The 27,894-nt window shown below is 39.7% G+C and overlaps 1 protein-coding gene across 1 annotated transcript; it reads left to right on the plus strand.

Annotated features, from left to right (window-relative positions):
* Positions 1-899: 899 nt before the first annotated feature.
* Positions 900-27,844, plus strand: NPHP3 (nephrocystin 3; the record flags this gene model as incomplete). The annotated part of the gene is made up of 27 exons (XM_084260410.1): positions 900-1,247; positions 1,621-1,746; positions 3,005-3,155; positions 4,418-4,570; positions 5,857-5,990; positions 6,213-6,373; positions 8,233-8,380; positions 8,961-9,035; positions 9,562-9,741; positions 11,020-11,123; positions 11,835-11,949; positions 12,813-12,956; positions 13,385-13,482; positions 13,979-14,081; positions 14,653-14,735; positions 15,597-15,735; positions 16,549-16,713; positions 17,216-17,313; positions 18,377-18,499; positions 18,848-19,037; positions 19,180-19,421; positions 19,987-20,062; positions 21,193-21,320; positions 23,542-23,782; positions 25,595-25,720; positions 26,609-26,724; positions 26,901-27,844. 27 exons carry the CDS (start codon positions 900-902, stop codon positions 27,079-27,081), a joined length of 3,948 nt encoding a protein of 1,315 aa, XP_084116536.1. The 3' UTR covers positions 27,082-27,844.
* Between the last annotated feature and the right edge of the window lie 50 nt (positions 27,845-27,894).

A 27,894-nucleotide genomic window follows, 5' to 3' on the forward strand; every position in this document is an offset into this window, starting at 1 on the left:
CAGGAGGCAGCACAAAGGTGCAGACACTGAACTCAGGCATGACACAGTATCATTACCCATTACTTACTTCTTTGTAGACCCACTACAGTCTCTTCTTCTTTGGAGTGTGCCAGCTTGTTTCAAAAATTACTATTTTAGGGTGGTAAGAGATGATTCCCTCACAAGGTCTCTACCACACACAAGCTTGTGGCTCAAACTGCGAACCCATTTGGCCAAGGAGAACCTGGCATTATAAATAAGTAAACCAGCCTGGGGTGCAATGCAGCTTGTATGCTTCAGGCAGCTGTGTCGGGCCCTGCCCTCTAAGGACAAAACGAACACTGTTTTGGCTGTCACGGCAGGCCAGGCCAGGCCAGGCCAGGCCAGGCCAGGCAGTGCTGAGATGATGTTAGTGGAAAGGGAAGGGTTCGTCGTGCTCGCTTGTTACCTCCTGCTTTTAAAAAGCAAAAACTTAACGAAACCACTCCCTTTCCCACCGAGCAGCCGATCCCCGGCATCTGTCCGCCACCAGACCCCTCCCGCTAACCACCGCCTTCCCCTGGCCTTTAGAGGCGGTTCGCGCTCCCCCTCCCGGGCCGCTCCAGCAGCGCTCCCCGGGACAGAGCCGCAACGGGACGGGGCGGGAGAGGGAGGGAGGCGGCCCGCGGGGGGCCTTCCTCCCGCCCTCCCTTCTTCGTCCGGCCGCCGCAAGGGGTGGACCATGGCCCACAGGCTCGCAGGATCAGCCGGCTCGGCTGGGCCGGGGGAGCGGTGAGGGGCGCTGACCGGGGCCGCCGCCTCCGGGAACGCTCCGTCTTGGGCATGTCCCCGCCGCCGGGAACCGCCGGAGGCACCGAACCCTCCTCCCGGTGTTAAAGCGCCCCCCCCACCCCCGCTCCCGGCAGCGGCGTCTCCCGGCCATGGGGACGGCGTCGTCGCTGGTGAGCCCTGCGGGCGGGGTCGGTGAGGTGATCGAGGACACGTACGGCGGCGGCGAGGCCTGCGAGATCCCGGTGGAGGTGAAGCCCAAAGCCCGGCTGCTGCGCGGCTCCCTGCGGCGAGTTGGGGCCTCGCGGCCCGGCGGCCTCATCGGGGCCAGCTTCAAGTCGACGGCCTCGGTGCAGGAGCTGGAGTGTGTGGCCGAGTACGAGCGGCTGAAGAAGGAGTATGAGATCTTCCGTGTCAGCAAGAACAACGAGGTGGCCTCCATGGTGAAGAAAGAGGCCAAGCTGGACAGGGAGAACAAGCGGCTGCGAGCCGAGCTACAGGTAGCCGCCCTCTTGGAGAAGGGAGCTGAGTGGCGAAGCGAGGCCCTGGCGTTTGAGGCTTCGAAGGAAGGGCTCATCCTTCTTAGGAAAAATCTGGAGGGGAGGTGGTGGGTTGCGATGAATTTTCCTTCCCAGTGAGGGCAGGTGCATGCTGCGGTGCTATCCTGGGGACCCACTGGGGTGCGCTCAAGGTGTGCCTGGAGGGATGGGGACGGCAGGGTGCGTGGCCATCATACTGAGGACAAGGAGAGAGGCGTAGGGTGCTGGGATAAAGTTGTATTCAGGCCTGATTCCCACTAATTGAAAATTAATTAAAAGAAAAATTATCAACAACAGTTTACACTCAGAAAAGTGGTGTATTAAATGTTTTCAGGCACTGCAGAAAACTTACCAGAAAATACTTAGAGAGAAAGAAAGCGCACTGGAAGCTAAATACCAAGCCATGGAGAGAGCTGCTACATTTGAACATGATCGAGACAAGGTCAAAAGGCAATTCAAGGTATGGCTTGACTTTTCTTTTTCCTGGAAAAATCACCAAAAAAGATAGATGTCACTTGATCATATTCCCTCAGTAAACTCTTCTCCAATAGCTTTCAGGAAGACCTCTCATTAACAACGACAAAACAAGCAATATCATAGCTGTAGCTGCTTATTTCCATCAGGATAGTCCTACCTAAATTCCTCTGTAAAGCTAAGAGGAAAAAAAGAAATAGAAAATAACTTAAATACTGAAAGGAGAATATGTGATGATGCCTCTGAACACAGGATTATATTTGTGTTTGACAGCGACAGGAAAAGTTGGACTACAAACTGACACATGCTGAAGGAATGTATAAATTGAGTTGCATTATTTCTGCATAAATTATATATATATATAGCGTTGTAATATTTAGCACTTCTAGCTTGTATTAAATAAAAGTGTGCATTGTCTCATCTCTTTTTGCTGCTAAAATATGACAGCCCGTTAAAGAGAAAAGCCTTCATGCTTTCTGGAGGGATTACTTGAAAGGCCAAGCTGATGCTTCTGCTTCTCCCTTGTGACAGATGATGATGCTTCCTTCTAACACCCAAAACAGGGAAACAGGTCCCAGTTTTGCACTGTTTTAAAGATTCTTGGTGGTTTTAATTGTAACAGGTGTGAATGTTTGGTGGCTATATAAAAAGAGGATTGCTTTTGTGCTTATTTAAGAAACTGAGGCTTGAAGAAGATTTCATCTCTTTGTATTTACATCTAGGTTCATGTTTTCTTCCCACTGTGATGGTAATAATTTACAAACAGGGCAGCTGGAGATGATTGATTCCTTTCTATCTTAGGAAATTTAAATTTCCACAACAATCAAAATTAAATACACGATTATATCCAAGTATAAAAAAAAAAACCCACATGGAAGAACTAAAGGGAACATTTGAAAAACGTTATTACATGTGGAGATTTTAGAAGACAATAAACTGCGAAAGATGAAGAAAGTTACTTGCCATTTTTAATGAACTTTCCAAACTAAGGCAGAATTCTGACTTTCAGAACAGAATGTTGTGTTTCAAGATGGTAGTATTTTAAAAATAGATACATTTAAACTACATTATCCTGCTCATTTACAGGCTTTTTGTTCACATTTTCATGCCTTTGCCTCTGAATGAATGCTAGAAATTTATTTCTCCAATTGAAAGCAGATAATCGGAACTCAGGAACTGATACTGAATTTCAAAAGATTTACGGTTTTGTTTTGTTTTGTTTGGGTTTTCTTTCCTGCTTATAGATTTTTAGGGAAACTAAAGAAAATGAGATACAGGACTTGCTGAGGGCCAAACGAGAGCTAGAAGCAAAACTTCAGAGACTCCAAGCCCAAGGGATCCAAGTGTTTGATCCTGAAGAATCCGATTCTGATGACAATTGTACAGATGTTACTGGTGAGAATTTCATCCCCAGAATTTTGTGTTGGAACGTGACTGAAGACCGAATAGTAAAGCCCAAGGCAATATATTTATGTTCTTTTGAAAAACCTTAAAAAAGGTTTATAATTGAAAAGCAACATAAAATAGTTTAATGGATAAAAGCAGTCAACTTTACAAACATAGTTTAGATTTTGGGAACCCCATGTTTCTGGTCTGAAGAATGAATAGATGAATAAAATAGAGCACTGTCTAGACACAGTGACTTGGACATTTTCTTAAATTGCTCCATGAATGACTTGGAAAGTCCTGGTAAACTTAATGACATAAAAGATAAAACCTTGTATATGCAGTAAGAAGCATTTGATACCATGGGAAGGATTCATGTAGGTCTGTGAACAGTCCTCTGACTTTGTATCTGATTCAAAATTGAGTAATAATTGTAGCAGACAGTTATAAATGACCACCATGAAGGGTTACTGAGGAAAAACTGAATGCAAGTGCTGTTGCTTAACCTTTGTTTTGCTTATGGAGACACATCAACCATCGCATCTTGGCAGGAGTACAAATTTCTAGTCTTTAAAAGTAGAAGTGTTTCAAAATGCAGTGATTGGCTTTTTGCATAGTAATTATGCATTTGATGAACTTTAGTGGTACAGATGGTCTTGTTTTTCGTATTCTTTCTGTCAACTTTTGCATTAAATTAGTTTTCTAATTCGTTCTTCCCTTCTTACTTTTGTCCAAGTCTTTTTCAATTCCCTGATTTTCTCCGTGGATGATCGATTTAGTGTCTTGAGAGTTGTTTAGTGATTGGCAGAAGTGTAACCCAAGTGTATTTCGAAGAGGTACTGTGAAAACTCTTTCACACAGCACCAAGAATATATTTCAATCCTGACCTACAGCCCCTTTACACTGTTTCCAGTGCCGGAGTGTTCCTGAACAAAAGCTGTCATCATGTGCACAAATGACTGCAGCAGCAGTGTGAGCTGTTTTCCTGATCTGTAACACACGTCAGCATCTGAACCCAACAGATGTCACCAGTCCACATAATAAGGAATATTAGCAAATAACCTCGTCTTTTAGCAGCATGGCTTCTCATTAACTTTGGACAAGTGCCCACTTAACACACCAAGGTGTGAGCAAATCTGCTAAAGGGAATAAAAAGATGATCAGTGGCGTGTGGCAGTAGGTTTATTTAAGACTGATAATTTACCTCCTTTCATGATAGTGAAGAGGTTTTGGTTTAGTTGTTTTGTGTTGGTTTTTTTCCCAATTCTCAGCTGCTGGGGCACAATCTGAATACTGGAATGGAGGAGCTTTGGGAAGTGAGCCATCCATGGGTAGTATGATGCAGCTTCAGCAGTCTTTCAGAGGGCCTGAATTTGCTCATAGCTCTATAGATGTTGAGGGACCATTTGCAAATATAAACAGAGGTAAGTAATGGTGGCTTGTTCTGTTGGGATTATGTGTGTCTATGTCATTTTTCTATCCATTCTCAAGATTTCTTAGCTCCTTTTTTGACCATTCTTAGGTAATTTAACTAAATGCTTATTTGGAATTCTTCTTTGGAAAAATAAAAGGATTTTGTAGCTGTACATGCTAAGTTATATTTAATACATCTGGTTACTACAGTATGTGCAGCAGTGATTTTAGCAAACAGCAGTGAACGGAGCTTCACTGTGAGTAAAACAATTACCATTTTGTTGCTTATGTTGACTAGGTAAGTGAGCTTTCTTTCAATATCTGCTGGAGTTCTTTTTTCCATTTTATTCAAATTACCTACTTCCTGAGTATGAATGTTAGAATAAACTATAAACTCCATCCCTGTTTGGTTTTTTTCCATTGGACTTGAGTGGGTTTTGAGTCTGCTTAAAGGGCCATTAATGGAAATTGATCATCAAGACCAGGATGTATATACATTGTTATTGAATCAGATACTTTGTTACAATAATTATTTTCTGGTGCTCTGGCTTCCCTCACTGCTGTCCTGGCCGTGGAATCCTTCCTGCATGTTGTTGAGTTTGCTGGAAGTTTGTCCCCTTTTTTCTTCAGCCCTTCTAGCTCTGATTCAGAAGTCTGTGTCTGCAAACTGGGAGGGGAGGGTCTGCTCTGCGGTGACTCCACCTTGATACATCATGCCATGTGGTACTGGAAGGGGTCCCTATTCCTAGCTTTGAGGGAATGACCAGCCACAAAATGAAGAACTTAAAAAAGTTTGAAAATTCGTTGTTTCTGTAGGGAATTGATATGCAGTACTACAGAAAGCAATGGACTTTATCTCAAGAAGGGGAAGATCCCATAATGTTTTGCTGTCATTTATTTGCATGGTGTAGTTGAAATCCATGTATATCTGGAATGAAAAAAAAAAAAAAACATGATTATGAGTGATTTTACTATTTCTGAACATTTTTTTCTTACTTTACAACTGTCAACTGGTTGATATTGTGGATACAATTCATCAATCCTATTTCAAGAAAACATAATTTCAATGATAATATTAATGTATTTAACACCATTGTCTTGCCATGCTATCAAATTCTATGACATTATCAGATGATAAGAGATCTCAAAATTAATATTTATAAAATTAAAAGTTGAGTATAAATGTTACAACTATTTCATATAAAATATAGTATTCATAATGTTGAGGTGATGATTTATTTGTTACATGTTGTAATGAGATGGGAAGATCTGTAGACTTGTTTTTTTTCATTGGCAGATGATTGGGATGCTGCTGTTGCCAGTTTGTTACAGGTTACGCCTCTCTTTTCCCACTCTCTGTGGAGTAACACTGTAAGATGTTTTATTATTAGTACTGATGAGACTCAACTAGAAGTGGACATCTTCATTAAAGTGAGTACCTCACAAACTTACACTTTTTTGTTAGTTTGTTTCCACTCTTGATATTTACTTAGAAATTGGACTAACTAGCCTGATGTCAGTGAAGTCGGTGAAAGTGTTGTCAATGAATTAAGAGGAAGAAACTGCATAGAGAAAAGAAACAGATTTGTATCTTAGGTCCTTAGTGCTATGCAGATTCAGTAATAAAGCATCATTATTCATATTTGCTTCCAGAGCTACTCACCAAAACTTCAAGGAATCTGTGAAACAATGGGATACTTCTTTCAAGTTGTTCATTTTTCAACAGAAAGTGAAAGGCCTCTTAAGGATGTAAAAAAGTGGGAAATCGAAAAAAGTTCATTAGTCATTTTGCTTCTGCATTTAACTTTGCCAAGGTAAGAATTTTCCAGACAGGTAAAGCAAATGGGAACTGGTAATTTATGCAGAGTGCACAGCATTTTAGATATATATGGTGCTTTGCTTAGCTAGTATCTCAGCTAGGTGCTTTTCCTAAGCTAGTCTTTAGACTTTAGGTTTGATGGATTTTTTTTTTTAACTGTATGCATCAGCAGCTTTATATCACTTTCTTTTTCTTGTAACTACAGATTCTCTTAAAATACAGCATGAAAGTTGTCTTTGTAAAATGGAAATGTTTTGCTTTCCAAGGGCAGCTCATGTGTCTTGCTGGAGTCTTAGGAGTTCAAGATGGCTGGTGTGAATGTCCTCAGTGTTTTTCATTTGCTTATCTAGCCTTACAGCTGTCTGTAGTATTTTGATTTTATTCTGTCACATAGTATTTTCTATCTCTGGCTATTTTTAGGGCTGATTTCTTGCTCTCCTGTGTGGTACCTTACTCTAGCTTTCCACAGCTTAATTTACTGAAGTCATGATATTTTATGACAAATGGTGTTGCAGGATGTTCTGTTTGTTCAGTGAGTAATTTCCTGAACTTCTAGACAAAGAAACATGACTTATGAAATGAAAAACACCAAACTTGGGATACGTCTAGAATTTATTTTAGGACTCTTTCTGTTATGCATTTGGGAATTTTGGGCACAGTTTCTTTTTAATGTTTTGCCCAAGAACAGAGAAAAAAGGATTAGTGAAAATCATATTAAGGATCACAGAACTTTCATTCCAAAACATCTGTATGAATGCAAAAACCTGAAAATACTGGTGTATGCTTTAAGTTTTGTATTAGGGGTAGATTTTGAGCTCTAGGTATTTCAAATATTGTTGTATTATTAGAGCTCCTGTATTAACTGGACCTCCGGTTTCTGTAAATAAAACATATGTCTGTGGAGAATATGGGAGAGTAGTAGCTAAAATTTAGAACAGTGAAGTGCTTGGGGGAACAGCCAGGTACCACAGAAGATGATGCATTTGTTTTCACAGAGGGCTCTGACTAGAACTACCATACATTCTAGGCTCTTAGGAAGATAATGTCAGCTGCTGAGGGTTTATTGACACTCTGAGGGGATACTGTTGCCAAATAACCCAGTTTTATATATGTGGGTCACAAGTGTTTAAGAAATACTCAAGAAGAAAACCAAACCAAAAAAAGTATTCTTGATTGACAACACTATTCACTTAAAGAGTTTCTTGTAGGAAAAACTGTGATAAAAATTGTAGTGCTCATATAAAGAACATAATATTTGAGAGATCCTGTCTGCTGTTGTCAGCATCCTCAAGTTGTATAGTTGCCTCTGTGGAATAGCAGCAGATTGCTGGGAATGATATCCATGGATATCATTCATATATATTAGTACAAAGTGCTTTTGAATTTTCAAATACTATCAATTAAAAGACTATCCTCCCTCTGACAATTACTAAAGGACTTTTCCTGAAAAGGTCAAGGAATAGAACAGTGCCTTCAAATAAGTGGCAACAGAGAAAATGTATATGATGCTTGTTAATCATCTGTGAATCTGTGTTCTTGCCATGCAAGGCAATTGCTTTTCACTTTGCATATTGGTATGACAGTAAGATCAACTTTTAATTTACAAAGCATTGATTAAAAATAATAAATGGTTCTAATGTTGTGGTGCAAGTGGCATAAATTTCTCTCTTAGATGTTACTTGCTTCAGAGTTTGTCTTACATTCTCTGCTGAAATATCTACTTGCCCTTTGTTGTAAATAGAAATGACTTTTGAATTAGATTTTTGCAGTGAAACCCATCTTTGGAGCTTGTGTTGATTGAACTGTTTACTACAGCAGTGTAATATAGCACAAGAATGCTGATTTCCAATCTAGTTGTTTGTTGGAGGACTGTGAAGAAGCCTTCTTGAGAAATCCAGAAGAAAAACCCCGGCTAATTTACCACAGAAAGGAGGATGGCAGAGTCAGTTCAGTCTCAGTGCAACAGTTAATTGAGCAGATCTCTTATGTGAACAAAGCAAAGGTATGGGATTTTAAAGACTGTTGAACTCTAATAAGCTTATTTTCCTGCTGTAAACAACATCGAGTGCTACTAGTCCCAGATTGTAGGAGAAATTGCATAATACTCATTGGTCTGAATGCTCATCACACGAGCAGACTGATGAAGCTGAAGTTTGAGTATTATGAAGTTTTCATTATCAGGGGAGAAAAAAGCCACTGGATTTTCACTGAAAAAAACCCACACCAAACATCCCTGTGCTGTAAGGATAGAATTTCTCACCTGTGTGTAGCCACTTAAATGGCAAAGTTACATATCTAAAGTCCTTGGCTATATGCCAGGAGAAAGTAGTGTACTTCCAGAGAGCTTCCTCCCATCTGAAAATACATCAGCTGCCACTTATTTCCTACTACAGAGAGCACTGTTGAGAACAGCTGAAACTAGATGCCCAACTTTTAAAAGCTTAGGCAAAGTGAATCCTACTGAAGGAATGCAACAGAATGGAATTTAGATGTGTTCCAGATTTTTTTTGTTGTTGAAAGGCCTAAATACTGTTCCCAGCTGGTTTCAGAGTTGCATTATGCTTTGCCATTTACTTTTTCAGATGATTGATCATACTGGAGGTGTGGAAGAAGGAGCATGTGAAATCTATAAATGTGTGGAAAAGATAGTTAAACAGGTAGAATGCATGATGCATTTCAGCTTTTCTTATTCCTACTCTGATTTATGATCTTAAATTATGTCAGTGTGATTACTGTTTTCTACTTAGTTGTAATTCAAAGGATCTTTTTCAGTTTTGTCATTACTATCTGGCAAGCAAAGAAATCTGCAGGTAGAAAACAAACCTCAAAACTGGGCAGAAGCAATAAAAACAGGGGAAAGGGATCTGTTCACGACCTAAATTCTCTTTTAATTTCTCTTTATCCATATCATAGGAAATTGTTCTCTGCCTCTCCCTCCTTCTGGTGAGTTGCTTCCATTATGAGGAGACTAAAACCAATGTATTGAGACCTGTGTATTCAGAGTTAACTTGCTTCCATCTAATTTCTCCTTTATTCATGTTCTCTGCTAGCCCAGAATGAAATGAGCATATTGAATTTTGTAGAGCTGCACTTGTACAGTGAAATTGAGAATAACACCAAATGTGCCTGCACTGTTAAGAATTATAGTTGCAGTTTTCTCCATGTAATTTTCTTTTTTCTTAGGATATATTGGGGTGTGAAATGACAGAACTGGAAGCCAAGGATTTGGGTAATAAGGAAGAGTCCACTGCTCCTGAAGAAGAAGTTTTTGGTGATGTATTGTGGGATGCACATGATGAACAAGAGCAGATGGAAGCTTTTCAGCAGGCCTCTAACTCAACATGTGAGCTGGGGTTTGAGAAAGTAAGTACTTTGGAAATGTGTATGGATGAAGAGAGTCATCGCTCATTTCCATCTCTTGTTAGGCAAGATGTACTTCTACAGAAGAAGCCGTGTCTAAGAGCATCCTTGGGGCTGTTATTCCTTAGGCTAGAAGAAGCCATATGTCTTATGTAGATGGCATATTTATTTTCTGGGAGAGATGCCAGTTTGTGTGTCACTGAAAATGAAGTAGTTGTTCCTGCACTAGGGAGAAGCACTGTAATGGTGTGCCAGAAGGAGGGTTGTCCTCCTAGACTTTGGTCATCAATAGGAAATGCTCTGAATGTCTTTTTAGTTGGGTTGTTTATTGTTGTTGTTCTTTTGTTTTCAATGAGAAAGTCTGGCCTCTGTCTTGAGACCTGGATCCTTTTGGAGCCATACATCTATGAGAAGAACGTAGGAAAGTTAAAAGCAGAAAGCTGCTGAATAGCTCAGTGCTTCATCATTACTTGAAATAAAACATTTTATATTGGGAATATCAGGAACAGTTCTAGGTAAGGAAGGCACAATGAATCTAGGAAGAAAAAACATTGAAGTGATTATGGAAGGTGATGCAACAGCATATTTGGTCATCATTCCTTGATGTTATGATGTGATAGAAGCATGTAGGTTTCTGTGTTACTGTATTTAAATTGTTATACCCCTATTTTAGTAGCAGAGTTAATTGTTTTACTTCACTAATTATACATTAGGGGTGGAGGATTGTGCCATCTTTACTGTGTTCTACAACAGTAGTATATAATCCATCATTAATAGAAAAAATTCCTCTGCTTCTTTTGTGCAAACAAAATACTTCTCCTAAGTGAATGAAGGTTGATTTTTGGTTCAGTTTTGTCATTCCAAATTCTGCTGCAACATTTTTGGGCATTCATGTAGTGAAAGAAAGGCTTTCTTTTGAGTGCTTAGTGCCTCAAAATATAATTCATGGCAGATGTCAACTTTGAAGGCTTTTTCCTGGCAACAATATTTAATGCAGTCGGGTACTTCTTGGGAAAGGGAGGATGGGGAAACCTGAATAAAGTAGACGACTGCTTTGCTGTAGTAACACCATTCACTTTGTTTAAAAGAGATTTTTAAAACAGATTTTGTGGTTTAAATGACTAAAAAAATGTTTTTCCATTTGTATTTTATTGCATTTCAGTAGTTGTCCCCTTACCTTATTAAGTCTGTACATGAATCTTGTTTACAGGTGGTTTACAATGCCACTGTATTTCTCCCTTAAACAATGGAATAATTATGATGATTGTATCTGTTTGACAGTATTTTGAACGACTAAATGACCTAGTGGCAGCACCAGCACCAATTCCACCTCTGCTTGTGTCAGGAGGACCAGGCTCTGGGAAATCTCTCCTTCTGTCAAAATGGTAGGTTAAACTATTTCTTTTATTTTTTTAATTTTTTTTTAAATGAATGAAATTTAAGAAAAAAAAATTCTATTACATTTCAAATATCATATCAGTTTAATTAGAGGTAAAATGGGAACATTTACAAAGTGCTGAAGTTATTGAAGCATCCTGGAAAAATTTGTGATAACTGACTAGGTAATTCCATCTGAACTACCTTTAATGTCTCCTGGACTCCAACTGCAATACCCTACAGACCTGTCTTTGCACAGCTTTAATAAGTGGTTTCAGTAGCTCAATAGTGTTATCCTCCTCTGATACACAATGAGGGTCCTTTGGAGTCTTTTAAACTGAAATAAAGGAAAGATCACACCTAATAAATTATCATAGAAATTCATTTTATGGTCACACGTAGGCTATGACAAAATTAGCTGACATAAAAATAAATTGCTTTTGTCATTACTTCTTCAAAGCTTGGTGACATGTGACCATTCAGTGCCAGGAAGGGCACTTGATAATGTACAGGAGAGAGTGAAAGTGGAATCTGACATAAAATGTTCAATTTTAGCTCAGGAAATGTCTATCCCATTTTGGAAGATAAACATGGAGCACCTCTAGCTCAGACACTCTACCTCCTTTGGCAGAACTGCTATGTTTTTGGGGGTTTTTTTGAGATACATTTGTGAAGCTCTGTTAAGTGCTTTTTCTTTTTTTTAAAACTTCTCTCATTAGGATTCAGTTGCAACAGAAGCACTCACCAAACACTCTAATTCTTTATCACTTTGTTGGGAGGCCCATGTCTACGAGTTCAGAGTCTGCATTGATAATTAAACGCCTTACTTTAAAGGTATGCTGTCAAGTTGCATGTGCTGCATTGCATGAAAGTGCCTCTGTGTGTGTGAGGGTGGCACAAGAGAATATTTTCTACAGCTTTTTCTACACCAGTTAAGAGTAATACAAATGCAAGGCCCCACAGAACAGGGAGAATCTGATCTTGTACATTGAATGCAGCTCCATTAAATAGCAGCTCTGGGGTATTCATAATAGGTTGGCATTAGCAGTTGTGCTTCCAGTGGCCTATATTGATGGCTTATAAAACCATATAAGCTTCTTCCAACATTTTCTGCCATCTGGCCGATGAGAGAGGCAGGTGGTACCTCTTCTGTCTATGTGCTTAGAAACCTGAGGCTGTATTTACCAGTTGGCACCATATTGGTCCTAGACTAGTCTCTCTCCTGTGTTAATTTATTTTTAATTGTGTGTTAGATATGTGGGGAATAAGTGACGAGTATTGTTGTGCCAGGGTCTTGAGCTTGCTTTTTCCTTTACAAGACCGTCACTAAGGACCTCACAGGACTAAAACCTGTAAAAAAAAAATTAAACCACTTGTGTTCTCTTTGCAGTTTTCTTATGTATTTTAGAAGTTTGCCTGTGTAACCTGTGTAACGTTTAAGCCCTTTGAGTCTCCAGATTCCATGTCCGCTGTGTAAACTCAGGTTAGCGCTCTAGAATTTACACAATGAGTTCAGCAAATATTCTTTGCTCTACATTTGCCAAGCTAGAAGGAAAGAATCTGAGCTTGATCAGAAAAATTGCCCCAAGATCATGTGGGGTTTTCTTTTTTCTTTCTCTCTTGGGTCAGAAGGGCTTCTGTCAACTATCCTGATTGATTTTTAAGGTAGATTTTGTTATACGTTCATAATTTTGCAGCTTATGCAACACTCTTGGTTAGTGTCACCTCTGACTTTGGATCCAGCCAAACTTCTGGAAGAATTTCCTCGCTGGCTGGAAAAACTTTCTGCACGTCATCAAGGCAGCATTATTATCATTATTGATTCTATTGACCAAATACAGGTATGTTTTCAAAATACTTGCCATTTGTCAGCCTAAAACAGAAATATTGTTTGCTTTGCTCTGAAGAGCACACACAGAAGATAATTTTGAAAAAGTGTTGATGAGCTAAAATATAGTTTTCATTTTTATAGATAAAATATATGTTTCATTGTGTTGGTTTGGGTTTTTTTTGTGTGGGTTTTTTTTTTCCTAAATTTATCTCAACACCTTAATTTTTGAGCAGTCCAGTTCCATTATTCATACAAAAGCTCAATGCTGTGAGCTGACGTATTGGGCATGTAAATAGCCTAGTCTTTGAGGTGAATATTTCAACAGTTTTTAAGAATTTAAGGCTCCTTTCGCTGAGCTGTGCAATTAATGAAACCCACCAACTTCTGCCATTTGTTTTGAACAACCTCTGTGTTAAATAACCAAACTTTGTTTTGAAGCAAGCTGAGAAGCACATGAAGTGGCTGATAGATCCGCTGCCAGTCAATGTGAGAGTGATTGTGTCGGTGAACGTAGAAACGTGTCCACAGGCTTGGAGGTATGTGGTATCTCTGAGATGCTTCAAAGTAGCCTGGGTTAGAACTGTTGTAATTTACAGTTACTCACTGAAGAGCAATCAGCCATATTTGTCCAGACCTGGAGATTTAATAGGATAAGGTTTTGCAACCACTGAGGGCAACAAGAGTTTATTTTAGCTAGAATGGCAAGAAGTTTTAGCTGCTGTGAAACCAGATTTTTGTTTTACTGGATCTGTCCACGTGACCATGTGAGAGTGGATATTAAATGGAGTCAGAGGCACATCAAGAACCTCAATACCATGATGTATATCCAAGATGAAGCTAAATGTGGAAATTTGACTTGAGATGGCTAGAATTTCTTAGTAGCAGGGAATAGCTTCAATTACTGCTTTGATATCAATCTTTAAAAAGCTCTGGAACTTTGATGTCTTTTTTTTTTTTTTGGTCTTTTTTACTTCTTCCTTTTGTGTGCTATTTAATAAGGTCTGAATATGACTTTGTTCTCTCTTACCAAAGGTTGTGGCCCACTCTTCATCTTGATCCACTGAATTCCAAAGATGTTAAATCTCTCATTAGTGCGGAATGTAGCTCTGCAAATGTTAAATTGACTAAAGAGCAGGTATGTCTGTTGCAGGTCTTCTGAAGTACCTTACTTTTAGTATAACTTTTAATGAAAACATGGAAAGATGAAACAAGCCCAGCTGCCAAAAGAAAGTATTAAATTTAGCTAACTCAATACTCCTGCTCAAGGCAGCATACGTGGCTCATGGCACCAAAACACAGATGGAACAGCATAAATTATTAAGACAAAAACAGTGCAGTTGCACATATTGCTGTAAACATGATCTTTCATTTGGAAGGAGGTTTAGTATTGCATAACACTGTAGCAGTGATTGGCTAAGTGGGGAAAAAAGTATTTCACCTCTTTGACTTGGAGTCTGGTTCTGTAAGGTAATTATCTTTAGAGATGTCACGGATAGACCTTAACTCTTTTCATCTTAGATTTGAAGGGAAACTTTCCCTCCTGTGAAAAACATGCAGCGTTTTGTGCACTAGCTATGTCATAGTTATGTCATATGTTACAGATAGAAGCATATCTAGAACTTCCATTTTCTTGTCAAGCAGTGAACGTTTTTTTGGGTATGGTTAATTTTGTCTTGTCTCACAGATTTTTGTTTCAAACGTTGTAGGAGAAGAAGCTTGAGAGACACTGTCGTTCTGCCACAACTTGCAACGCTTTGTATGTCACACTCTTGGGCAAAGCCATTGCTTGGTAAGTGGAGGTGGTCTTGAAATTATGTTCATCACTAGATTGGAAGAAGAGTTCAAGTAGGTTTGTTAGCCTTTTGAATTTAACATTCATGTAACATACAGGGAATCTCTTTAAGAAAAAACAGTGGAGCTGTATACAAAGTTTCCCCCCTTTACTGACTGTGAATGCAGCAGGAAGAAATATCAGAGAGCATACAATCACTGTTCTGATACTGAGTGATTCCAAGTAGTTGTATGTGTCTGTTTTCAGCTCTTCTGTTTATATTTTATTTTTTCTGTTGTTCTGATTTCTGTTTATGTCAGTTGCTTTAATGTTGGGGTTTTGTTTAATGGTTTGGAGCATGTTGGTTTTATTTTGTTTAACAGTTTAATTTAGATCTGTTGTATTTACTGATGCATCAGATAGTTTGCCTCATAGATTTTTAAGGCTAAAAGGAAGTTCAGCAATTGTTTCATTTAACATCCTGTATATGCCCTATAATTCCTGCTGCAGAGAAAATTAATCTTCCCTCTTGTGCAAGAGAGTATTTAATATGTGCATTAGTTTATTATTAACCTAGAGTTCATCTTGTTGAGAAAGACACTGTTTCAGTTTAGAGAGTCCTGGAAGATGGTACACTGATGGATAATTTACTCTGGGTGACTGATCTTGATTATTTTTGGCATCTGTTTTATGTTGTAGAATGCTTCGTTGCTCCTGACAACAGGCTTTGTGAATGCATTAAATGAAACAGCAGCATGTGGTTTTATCTTTTTCCAACCTGATGTTCTTATTCTGTAATAAGAGCTCTTCTGTTGTTTCAATTCATCTTGCTCAGCCAAGTTCAGTATGTTAAACTTATGCCCTTCTTGTCCTGCTCAGTGTTGGAAGCACAGGAAATATCGATGAAACCCTTCAGCAGTGTTGCCAGTGTCAAGATACAGTGTCACTGTACAGGCTTGTTTTGAGATCAATTCAAGAATCGTTGCCAAGTGATAAAGAGAAAGGTCTTTTGAGAGAGGTAAGCAGAGAATGCTTCAGGATTTCTACAGGTAACATATATTCTTTCCCTAAAGGGTTTTTCTTAAGTTGAAGACGGATATATATACTTAGGTTGGCTCATATATATAATTCAGAGATTACTGTATTGGTAGTATAGAAAGGAAGGTTTTATATCTAATTATATGTTGTGTAAGTGTAGAACATACAACTGCATTGTGTTACATTTTAACTCGGTCTTGGTCTCAAAAACCAAACCAGAACTTTTCCACTATAATGTGATGCAGAATTAGCACTTCCTTGCTGATCACTACCCCAGTCCAATGATTAACTACACTGGGCGTAGTAAATGGAAAGTGATCAAAACAAGTATACAGGGCATTGCTTACTGGATGTCTGATTTCTCTTCCTACCTTTGCAGAACAAAGTGTGGAACAAGTGAGGCAGTGTGGAACACTTTGTTGATTAGGACACGATACTCAATAATTGATACAAGTTCCTTAGTATGAGCAGCATAAGATGTACAGCATATTTTAGGTAGATGGAAGTTCCTTATGATAATGGAGTTATTTTTCCTTGTGTTTCAGAGGGAAGTGTAAGGAGGTACTTGTTTGTCCCAGAGGGTCCTGTTTGGTGCTTTATCTATTAGAATATTCATCCATTAGCACTGAGGATTCTTCTTGGAGGATGGAGAGGGCTTGTACAGTTAGTTTTTTTCTTCCCCATGGCATATAAAATTATGCAGTGATACACTGTATTTTTAAGAATTTCAGTGTAACTAAGCTCTGCAGCAAATACTGCTAACTGTGTAAAATATTTTTTCTGCTTTATGTAGATACTGTGTGTCATTGGTGTTAGCCACAATGGTGTGAGTGAGTCAGAGCTTATGGAACTTTATCCTGAACTGTCTTCTGCAGTGTTAGCCTCACTTGTTCACAGCCTGCACAAGATGTGTTTGCTGACATATGGCTGTGGTTTGCTCAAGTTCCAGCACCTCCAGGTAAATTTTATCATTCTAAACACGTGCAAGTGAAACTCTGGCCCCTAAGCCCCTTCTGGCTTTAGCATAAGTTCTGTTGTTACTAGGTAGGCTGTGTTGTGTTTGTGTTTGATCATCCAGTTTCTTTAGAATCAGATCTGATAGAATTGCCTTGAAAACTAGTAGTCCTATGATACCAGTACTGGTCAATATTGTTCAGCAGTTGAAAACTTGACATTTCAAACCTTCAGGAATTTCTGATCTGGTAGTTTTTAAGTCTGTGGGTGCTAGAAAACAACAACAAGTAAAACCCAAGCAGAATTGAATGAGAAGGAATATCATCTGAATAACCAGGGTTTTAATCTAATAGACAATCTATTTGTAGTGCCTTTGTCACTGAAAGATTTTTGGCTCTTCAAAACGAGGCATTTCATAAGAAATCTTGTGTAGCACCCTTTGTCTCGTCAGCACTTAATAAACAAATTAAATGTTTTCTGTCTCCCTCAATTATACTCTCCTTCAGGCTTGGGAGATGGTGAGACTAGAGTATATGGAAGAAGGTGAAAATGTTATTTCTGCCTATAGACAAAAACTAGTGGAGTATTTCACCATGCAGCTAAGGTAGGTCAGAATTCCTCACCGTGTGCTAAATTGCAGTCTTTATGCCTTATGGATATTTCTGGTTTCTTGACTTAGTTTAATTAATTATTAATTGTTGCAGAATGACTCTGCAAAACCCTAGTGTCGATTTACCAGTTTATTATTGCTACATTTTAATCTTGGAAAAGATTGAGGACGACTGTGGAGGGGAATGGGCATATAACAAAGTTATTGTGTGAAAAGGTAGGGCATGTATTTATACTGGATCAATTATTTTGTGGTAACTGACCCCATGTGGATTTCTAGCTCCCAGGAAATGCTTTGATCTTCCCCACAGCAAGGCAAGAATCTCAAGCATGTTTGATAGGGTACCTCTAGGTCTATTGCAGGCCTGGGTTAACTAAACACAGATGTTCTATTTGTTACCTGAACACAGGTGTCCAACTTGTCAAACCCACAAGGCTAAACAACAATTAGTACAGGAGATGTGTTTTTCAGCACTGCAGCTGCAAGTCACTTGAGCATGTTTGCAATCCTCCTTGCCAATCTTCTGCTGTTTTCCCAGCTAGGAAATTTGAGGTTGCTTGGAACTTGAGGAAGCAGCAGGAGATCACTGACATTCAGCAAATAATTAGCACATACACAAGAGGAGGCCTGGTAGAACAGCAGAATGGCTACAAGTTCATGCCCAGCCTGAAAACTGACTTATATTTACAGCTGAGTTAGTGTATCCCAGATGTGGGCCTCTGCTTATGCTTCTAGAGCATCAGAAATCCAAGAGGGTCACAGTTTTCCAGGGAAAGTTGGTACAAAGGGACAATGGGCTGCTGCAGGGCTAGAATTCTGCTACCAGGCACAGAGCCCATACAGGAAGGAGGACCTGCTTCCTCCTGGGGTACCTGGGGGTTCAGCACCATCTGAGGTGAAATTGAAATGAAGATGTGAGAAAATGGAGTGCATCAGTCTTACAGTAGTCTGTCTGCTTAGACATGCATTGTCTGCTTCCCTAGTTTTCACATCCAAGTTGACAAGTTCCATTAGGCATCTCAGAGTTTTAATTTTGATTTGCTTTTTCTTTCAACAGTCGAGACCGAGTGACTTGGAGAAGTGCAGATGAACTTCCCTGGCTCTTCCAGCAGCAGGGTGATAAGCAAAAGCTACGCAAGTGTCTTTTGAATCTCTTTGTATCACAAAACCTTTACAAAAGGTACAAAGGTAGCCACTGCTTTGGCAGTTACAAACATTTCAAAGTCATTTTTTGTCAATCTAAATCAGAAAATGACAGCTAGATGAAATGAATTTAAATAGTAGAGTCTGAAATGCTCAATGCTGTTGTCATATAAATCATCTAGTTTTTCTATTCTATTACACTCCAGGGTTGGTAAAGGGATTAATGCTGCTGTTGAACAGTATTAGTCTCCATGGAGTGTCTCTGTAGATGCTGTTAGCATAAAGACAACATTCATGCATATGGCTCTCTTCTTCTAAGCTAGCATCAGTCTGAATAGAGGGGTATCAGAGATAAGATGAGCTTCTTATTTCCTTGTTAAAACAGGGGACATTTTGCAGAATTGCTGAGTTACTGGCAGCTGGTTGGGAAAGATAAGAGCTCTATGGCAGCTGAATATTTTGACTCTCTGAAAGAATATGAAAAAAGCTGTGAGGGAGAGGAAAGTATGATCTGCCTGGCTGATCTTTATGAGACCCTGGGACGGTTTCTTAAGGACCTAGGTCTTCTCAGTCAGGTAAGTGCATTTGGAGATTGTTGCAACAGCAAGAAGGCAAATCAAGCAGAGATCAGTGTGCACTTTTTGTTGCAGTTGTCCAATTACTGTAATGCAAAGGATGCTGCCTGCTGCCATCATCTGCTGAACTTTGTTGTCACAGGCAGTAGCTCCTCTGCAGCGGTCTCTGGAGATCCGAGAGACTGCGCTGGATCCAGACCACCCAAGGGTGGCGCAGTCACTCCACCAGCTAGCAGGAGTTTACGTCCAGTGGAAGAAGTTTGGGAACGCTGAGCAGCTGTATAAACAGGCACTGGAAATCTCAGAAAATGCTTATGGAGCTGAACATCCTCGGGTAGCCCGTGAACTTGATGCTCTTGCAACCTTATACCAAAAGCAGAACAAGTAAGCCTAACTACACTTGTGTTTTTCTTTTATGTGGACATGGTACAAAAATCAAAGCAGAGATTTTCTTCCTGAAGCCAGAGTGTTTCTTTGGATCTTTTTTTTTTTTTTTTAGAGTTTTGTAAGTTCCAGTGGAACTACGAACATGCCCTCATAGGCTGCCCAGGGAGGTGGTAGAGTCTCCTTCTCTGGAGATATTTAAGACCCGTCTGGATGCCTATCTGTGCAATATGAGCTAGGGAGCTGCTTTGGCAGGGGGGTTGGACCTGATGATCTCTCGAGGTCCCTTCCAACCCCTATGATTCTGTGATTCTGTGATTGTTGTAGTCACCTTGTAGGGGCCAACTTTTGTGCCTAATTATCACCACACTTCTAGAGATAAAGGAGGAACACTGCCTGGCCTGAAGCATTTTGGATATTGTTCTCTTTGACAAAATAGTATAAATTTATTTTTAAGATTCTTCAATTCTCCTCAAATTTGTATGCTGAGGCATCTTAGAAGCTTTGCAGAGTACCTACTGATGCTACATTTGGCATTCTTCTAACACTACAAATAATTTTTCAGATATGAACAAGCTGAGCAACTGAGGAAAAAGTCCTTCAAAATACGCCAGAAGGCAGCGAGGCGGAAAGGCAGCCTGGTAAGGAAACACTTCATCTTTGATAACAGTGCTGGACATGTCACTGCTCTGCTAAACAGATGATGAAGCATGTCTGAAGAGCTGACAGAGCTCCAACGCTTTTGATAATTGAGGGCATAGGTAGTGAAGTGGCCTAGCAGCAGCTTTGGTAACTGCCCTTTCAACTGCTGGAAATGGAGATGCATTGTTACAACTGCTACGGAGCTGAGAAGTGGAAAAGAAATAAGTGGATATATACATTTAGGGGTGCAGAATTACTTCTGATAGAACTGGCTGTCAAAGAGACAATGGAAAAAAGTGTTGTCCCGAATAACTGAGGCATTTATCCTACAAATCCCAGTTGACACAGTACTTCAGCAGTGGATGATCCCAGTAATGCATTGAATGCCATACTGGGGTTTTTCCTGTGTTTTTCCAGCTTGTTGTTCTTGAGCTATTTCTCATGTGCTGCCTGTACTACAAGTGTTCAGCTAGTAACTCCAGAGCTCTAGTTGTAGCTCTAATGAAAGTACTGAAAAGCCATAAAAATGTTGCAGTTTCCCCAGTGCTTAAAAACAGATCAATTTGGATCATGAAAACTTTGTCCCTTTTCTAGAAGTACGGAGTTCTGCTGCACAAATGTTTTTATTAAGACTGCCAAGATCAAGAATAGGTGGTGTAGCAATGGCTGCTCTTTTCACTTGCAATTCACCTTGCACGCAGGCATGATCTTGGCAGCCCATTTCACAATGATCCATGTAAAAGCCTTGAGCAATACTTTGTATGTGTTTGTATGTGGCATTTAGGATAAGAGATTAACTTGATTTTAAGTTTTGAACTCATAAACCTAAGAATTTGAACTGAATTGGTTATTTGAACTGTGGGGTTTAAGCAAATTAGCATGTATGATGCAGCGAAGAGAGACCTGCGTGACAGCACAGTAACTTAAATTTCCTGGAAGCATTTTTGGGGAAATTCACTGTTAGATTGTAAATAAGATTGTAATACTGTCTGTGTGCTGTTTAGCTTGAAAAGAGAACTTAAGTAGGAGCATTGTGCTCCTTTGGCACCAAACTGAGTCTTTAGATTTTCTGCCTTCAGTTATACACCGTGATGGTGATGGGTTTACCTTACCTTGTCCTTTGCTGTAGTGTGGCTTTGCTCTCCTGCGACAAAGAGCCCTTCAGCTGGAAGAGCTCACATTAGGCAAGGATACACCAGACAATGCTCGAACCCTCAATGAGCTTGGAGTCCTCTATTACCTGCAGAATAATCTCGAGTAAGTTGCTTTAATTGTGACACATTCACTGAGTGTTCTTACAGATCTAAATGGAAGCAAATTACTGAGATCTAGACTTAAGTGGCGCATGATCACAAGCTCCATCCTTGAGCCATTCCACAGTTTTTTTGTTTCCTGTGAAATTCACTCCTATTTTGTAGAGTTGGTGTTGTTAGCAGGTGAGTATTTACCCAGTCAGTGCCTCTCCTGCACTCAGCATTGATGTTCCACAGATAAATTTAACCTGGCCTTCATCCGAAATACCAGCGCTCTCCTGAAATGTATGTATGCCCCTTCCACCAGCTACACGGTGTTGGAGCCCACCTTTTGTAGTGCTCATCCCTGAGCAGCAAGGTGGTTGTTTGTCTGTGAAAAACACTCAAAATGCCAGTATCACATGAAATCAAGATTTGAATATTCACTGTGCTTGTAATCCTCAAGCTTTTACCCTGCTGGTCTTTTCAAGGACAAAAGAGGACAGAGTGGCACAAAGATGTTCTAAAAGCAGATAGAGATAAGCAGGGGTGTTAAAGAACAGGAATAAAAGGTGTGGAGCGGTTCTGATTGCATGGTTAGTAGCTCTTGACGTCAGCTTCTTCAGTCCACAGAGCAGTCTAAAACCACGTGTTGTGAGGGGCATTGTAAAGTCACCTTGACTCTCACTCAACTGAACTGAATCTTTTCAAAGAAGAAAAAGCACACAGCAGAAAAGCCCAGAGTCGTTTCTGGAAGTATGTTTACAGTCTTCCTGTATATGATGTTTATGCCACTTGTAGTTGTTGAATAACTGCAGAACTGTATCATAATTCAGGATTTGCACACAGAATCTCTGTTAAATGTAGGACCTTTACAGTGAAGAAATTGATTTTTAACAGTTGTAAACATGGAGGGTTATCAGTTTACCCTCCTGAAGTCACACTGAAGTGACTGATTATAGAGGAGCGATACCCATCTAATCTCATACAAGATCATTTTATATTCCACAAGATCATTTTATATTCCACATTATTCAAGTATTGTTCCTGTCTAACACAACTTATTTCTAATTCTGGTAACGTTATCTTCACTATTTCATAGGTGAGCAAAAGTATTATCTCTTTTCTAGTGAAGGTTTAAGTTATTTTTAAATGGATATTGTGTGTCTGTTCTGAATCAGCAAGTCCAAGATGGAATTTTGTGATATTTTGATGCAGTTAGAATGAAATCAATGGTAGAAGGGTACGTCACTTTATTAGTTGTTATATGTGATATCACACATCATCCTCTAGCCTGTACATAGACTGAACACCTTTTGACACCTAAGAGCTCCAGAAATGAACCTACAGTTCTGTGTATAAATGATCTTTTTTCTCTCTGATGCAAAATGGAATTTTCCAATTTACTAAGCTGACCTCTTGGGAATGGTGTCACACAGAATTCTGTGTATGTCAGGATGACAAACTGCCTAGTTATAATGGATGCTGCCAGTATTATGTGGGGATCACCTATTGTTTGTGATGGAGGAACTGCTGTAAATCTGTAAAGGAATAGTAGTATGCTACTCTCTAGTGAGATAAAATACACCCTTTCGATAGGGAGATGCTTGAATGGTGACATTACACAGAGCCTTTTCTACTTTGTCACTTCTAGACAGATTCTACTATGAGAATCTAGCTCATGACATATATAAAAGCTGTTCCTGTCTCTTCCCCTTTGGTGTGAAAGCTGTCTGTTGAACCTTGTATGGTTTTTATTCTTTAATATTACTTGAAAAATACATGGTCTGTGTTTTCTGAACCTCATGTTATTTGTGGAAGTACTTAACTGAGGAGCTGCCCAGAAGTGAATAGAGTGTTTTGACTAAGAAAGGATTACTTGCATAACTGAGCGTGTAGGTTGAATTAAAGGAAAGAGCAGCCATGGGGCAGTGTAATGTTTGCTGAAATCTGCTGGATGGGGTTTTGGGCCCTTAACAGGCCCAAGACCGCAGAGGAATGTATTAACTAGCGGTCTGCCTGTATCCTCGTGGTCAGCCTGCAGAGCAGGGCTGTGCCTGGGATGTATAGCTCCTCACGGCATAAATGAATTGCTTGTTTGGCATTGCTTATTCCAGGCAAAGCAATTGCCAGATGTCAGTATCTGTGCCGTTTCCAAGGCTGAGTTTAGTCTGTTGCAGACACCCACTTCAGCCTGTACAGATGTTGCCAGCTTCCAAATATTGCTGCACGACTGTGTTCTGCAGGACGGCAGAGCTCTTCCTGAAGCGCTCTCTGGAGATGAGAGAGAGAGTCCTGGGACCCGACCACCCGGACTGCGCCCAGTCTTTGAACAATCTGGCAGCCTTGTACAATGAGAAGAAGCACTATGACAGGGCAGAGGAGCTCTATGAGAAAGCTTTGGATATCAGGAGGAGAGCACTGGCTCCGGATCACCCCTCCTTGGCCTATACTGTGAAACACCTGGCAGTGCTGTACAAAAAGATGGTAAGCATGAGCCTCTTACCTTTTCTTGTCACCTAAATTAACTGTTACAGGCTTCACTCCTAAAGGAGTGGGGCATGAGAATTTTGTCAGCTTTTAGTGTTCTGTGGACATGCATAAAAGATGTAGTCAAGTGGCCTCAGTCTGGTTCCAGAAAGCCTGGTAGCTTTTCCAAAATGCACCTTGCTGAAAGAAAAGCCGTTTCCCAGTAATGCCTTCGGTATCCTGCATGCTCAATATTCACCATGGAATTTCTGGTTAGGATAAAACTTGGTGTTTTGGCTGCAGTGAGGAAAGCTCTTCCCAGCTGTATTTGAGTTCTCCACCATCTGCTGTGTGACATCAACATACAACAGTTTGTTCAGAGGTGTCTTGATGGAACAATCATTTTAGGGTATGGCAATAGTCCTTTTTACACAATGACCTTGAACTGTACAGTCAAATTCAACATAATTTGAAGGCTAATGAGGGAGATAAGACTTCAACAATAAACTGTGTAGCGGAGCCACCTCCAACCTCTGTTGTTTCAGTGAAAAATGAGAGTTATTCCCCTGCAAACTAAACAGGAGTGGAGAACTTTAACAGTTGCATGAACTTCTACAACTCATAATTTCAAAATGCTTTATGAATATTTGTGTTTGCAGATGGTCAGTGTGACCATTTGCTGTCACCAGCGTAGGAGTGAAGTAGGGTTTCCAGCTGCTGAACCAAGATCAAATTCAGAGGATGACAGGAATTTTTTTACTATTTTCATGTTTTACCATTCTTTGGAGAGAAAAGCAGATTAAAAGAAGATAATACCTTCGATCAAATGCTCCTGTGTTTTTACTCAATAATTGTTACCTGCTATTCTCTGCATGAAATTATTTTGTCATGTGTTCTCTGCCTGCTTCAGCTCCTAATTTTGATGCTGCTAGAAAAGCACTCAGTATTTGCATCAAACAGCTCTTTGCTGGTTTGAAGTGGCATAAATTAAAATTCACGGTGAACCAGTGACACAGGGAAGAGTGAAGGAAGAGGAGGGACAGGAGTCAGATTTAGAAAATGACAATTAGTTATAGTGAAGTATTTATTCTGGATGAATTACTGATCATATTTAAACTCTGGCCTGGTGATGCTTTGAAAAAATAAGGGGGAAAATTGATTTGAATTCTGCAAATACAGCAAACCATTATATGATGGAAGCTTGCAGTATTAAACTTCTAATTGCTATTAAATATGAACATTTAAACTCCTAATAATAGAAGCCTAAGCACACTTCTGAAGTGTTTTAGAGAAACCAAAGCTAAGGAGCCAAAGCCTCAGTGTGGTGAATGGGAAGCAAGAAATATTTGAAATGGCATCGGACACCACAGCTGGTTCAAAGGAGATGGTGTGAGCACCACTTCAATAAGAGAAGACTGCTTAGAGGTGAAGGCAGCTACATTCCCATAGCACCAGTGAAATTGAGAGCCTTTAGGGCAGAAAGTATGTTCTGCTGTCATTTATGGCAGGATGAGGAAATACAATTGGAGAAAGCTATCTGGATAAAAGCACAGCGTAAAAAGAATTTTAACAGCTTTCTTGGTGAGATGCTCAGGGAAAAAAGTAGCTGAGAAACACATTACATGGGAATTGAATACGTGCAGTCCTTTGGAAAATTAGGTCCTAATAAGTATTTCTGATAAACTGTAGAATATAATTACGCATAAACCTTAATTAAACCCTTATTCTGGAAATAGTTATTTCTCCTCCAAGGCTTTTGGGTTAAAATAGAATTTAGTGTTGTCATGTTGACACAGGAGAACCAAATCAGTTTTTCCCTGTTTTTTCTAGGGAAAACTTGACAAGGCTGTTCCTCTGTACGAACTCGCAGTTGAAATTCGGCAGAAGTCATTTGGCCCGAAGCACCCTAGTGTGGCAACTGCCTTGGTGAATCTGGCTGTCCTTTATTGTCAGATGGTAAGTTTTTCACCTCTTAGGTGTCTATTGTGATTGTCTTCAAATACTTTGATTTGTATCAAAATGATACCAAAGAAACTCAATCACATTTAAAAGGGAAATTCCTCATAATACTTGCGAATTCTGAAGTTCCAGATTAAAAATTGAAAAGGTGTTTGGCAAGGAAAAAGTACACAGGGAACAAGTAATTTCTGTGCTGTGTATTTCACAAGGACACTGGGGTTGATGCTCTCTGGGTAATTCAAAACACCCACGTGCTTTATACATGAGACTAGAGCAAGAGTGTGGTGTTTTCAGCGATATGGTGGGTATGACAGTGTGATGGAACACAGCTCCACCACGGGCTCAGGAGGGGAAAGGCAATCCTTTGAAATGTATGTCTGTGAATGAACAGCACTCGCCTTGATTGGCTGCAACCCCATGTAACTAAAAATCTGAGAAGGCTGTAGACTTTCTAGTCAACAACTAATACAAGATTCAAAGGAGATGCAGTTAACTTGGCAAGTTCCTTACTTAGTAGCAGCAGGAGCGAGCTGTAGATTGTTTTCTTGTTTTGTGTGTTTCTGATATCTGATTTTAAACTGGGATTAAAGCTGCCTTAAAATCAAAGAGCATTTTAGTAACTCAGAATTTTCCAGGACTGAGACTTTCAAAGCCACCTAGGAAGTCCAGACCTTAATTATTGTAATATTAGTGGGAATTACATTTGCAAGTGCAAGCCAATTGCTTTGACAGTCTCAATTATCATCCTCATCTATCAACAGTGTGGAGGGTTCAAAACACCTTTCTGATTAAATATGCATGACTTTGCATCTAGGATGTGTTGATAATGTTCCAAAAAAGATTAGGAAACATAACCTATTCCAAACAACTTTCTGTTGCCCACAGAAAAAGCAGATCGAAGCTTTACCTCTCTATGAACGTGCATTGAAGATTTATGAAGACAGCTTTGGTCACATGCATCCTCGCGTGGGGGAAACTCTGAAAAACTTGGCTGTGCTAAGGTAAGAATTATTATCAAAATTACTGGATGAAACAACATCCTGGAGTTGTGTACTTACTAGGAAAGTTGAGAGCCTTAAGTATGCTTTGTTGATAGCATGGCATGCCTTCCAGTATAAATCAATCAAGAGACTTGTTTTCTTTGCTTGTTTCAACTTTGTTTTCCTTTTCTCCAAAGCTATGAAGGGGGAGACTTTGAGAAGGCAGCTGAACTTTACAAGAGAGCTATGGAAATAAAAGAAGCAGAGACTTTGCTGATAGGTGGAAAAGCAGCTTCTCGACACTCATCCAGTGGAGATACCTTCAGCTTAAAAAGTGCGTTATCGCCAAACACTTTCCTGGAACACGGACAAAGGTGATAGAGACCTGCTCAAGGCAAAGGCAATCTCTCTGGCTATTTTAAAGCAGACAAAGTTATTGTGAAAATAATTTTTTCTGGGATAATGGACTATTTTGGGACCGACTCCTGTCTTCATGAATGACAGGGAGACAAATGTTTAAGCTTGAAATCCTTCCACGTTAACTCTGCAGGCCGTGCGGTACGAAGTGAGCTGCTTTCGCTGTATGTAGATACATGTATTACTAGCTCAAGTTATAGCTAATACCAAAGCCACGTGGATTTGATACCTCTTTGCCTAACGGCCAGGACTATAAACAATTTTATATGCCCTCTGGGGTGATTCTTACCTCTGTGTTGTAACAGCCTGGTTTAGAGGACTCATGGGGTTTTCTTTCATCAATTCTTTCTGCCTTTAAAAAACTTTCAAAAAGTTGTTTCTAAAGAGACAGTAATTTTGAAAACACCAAAATACCCCTCCACCCCAAGTCCTACCTGCAGGTTGATTCCAGCTTTAAGCAAACTTACATTCAAGGGACTTGTGCCCAACTAATTGGTTTCCTTGGGAAGCTAATATATCTAAATACATCATCTGTTGTCAGATTCAACTTCGTTCAGTAAAAATACTTCCAGCGAGGAATCTGACTGAAGATGACTACGACACAGTTCCCTGCTGTGAATCCTTTAGTGGTACTGTCACTATTTAAAGTCATTGCATCCTTTAAAATACAAGAATCTGTGTATTAGTTGGAAAAATCTGGTGATGCAAGAGTTTGCCATCAAATAAAGAGATGCTAATGAAATCTACATGCCTGCTCTATTCCTTACTATCCTG

The sequence above is a fragment of the Gallinula chloropus genome, assembly GCF_964237585.1.
Source record: "Gallinula chloropus genome assembly, chromosome: 2".
In the NCBI taxonomy this organism is placed as follows: domain Eukaryota; kingdom Metazoa; phylum Chordata; class Aves; order Gruiformes; family Rallidae; genus Gallinula; species Gallinula chloropus.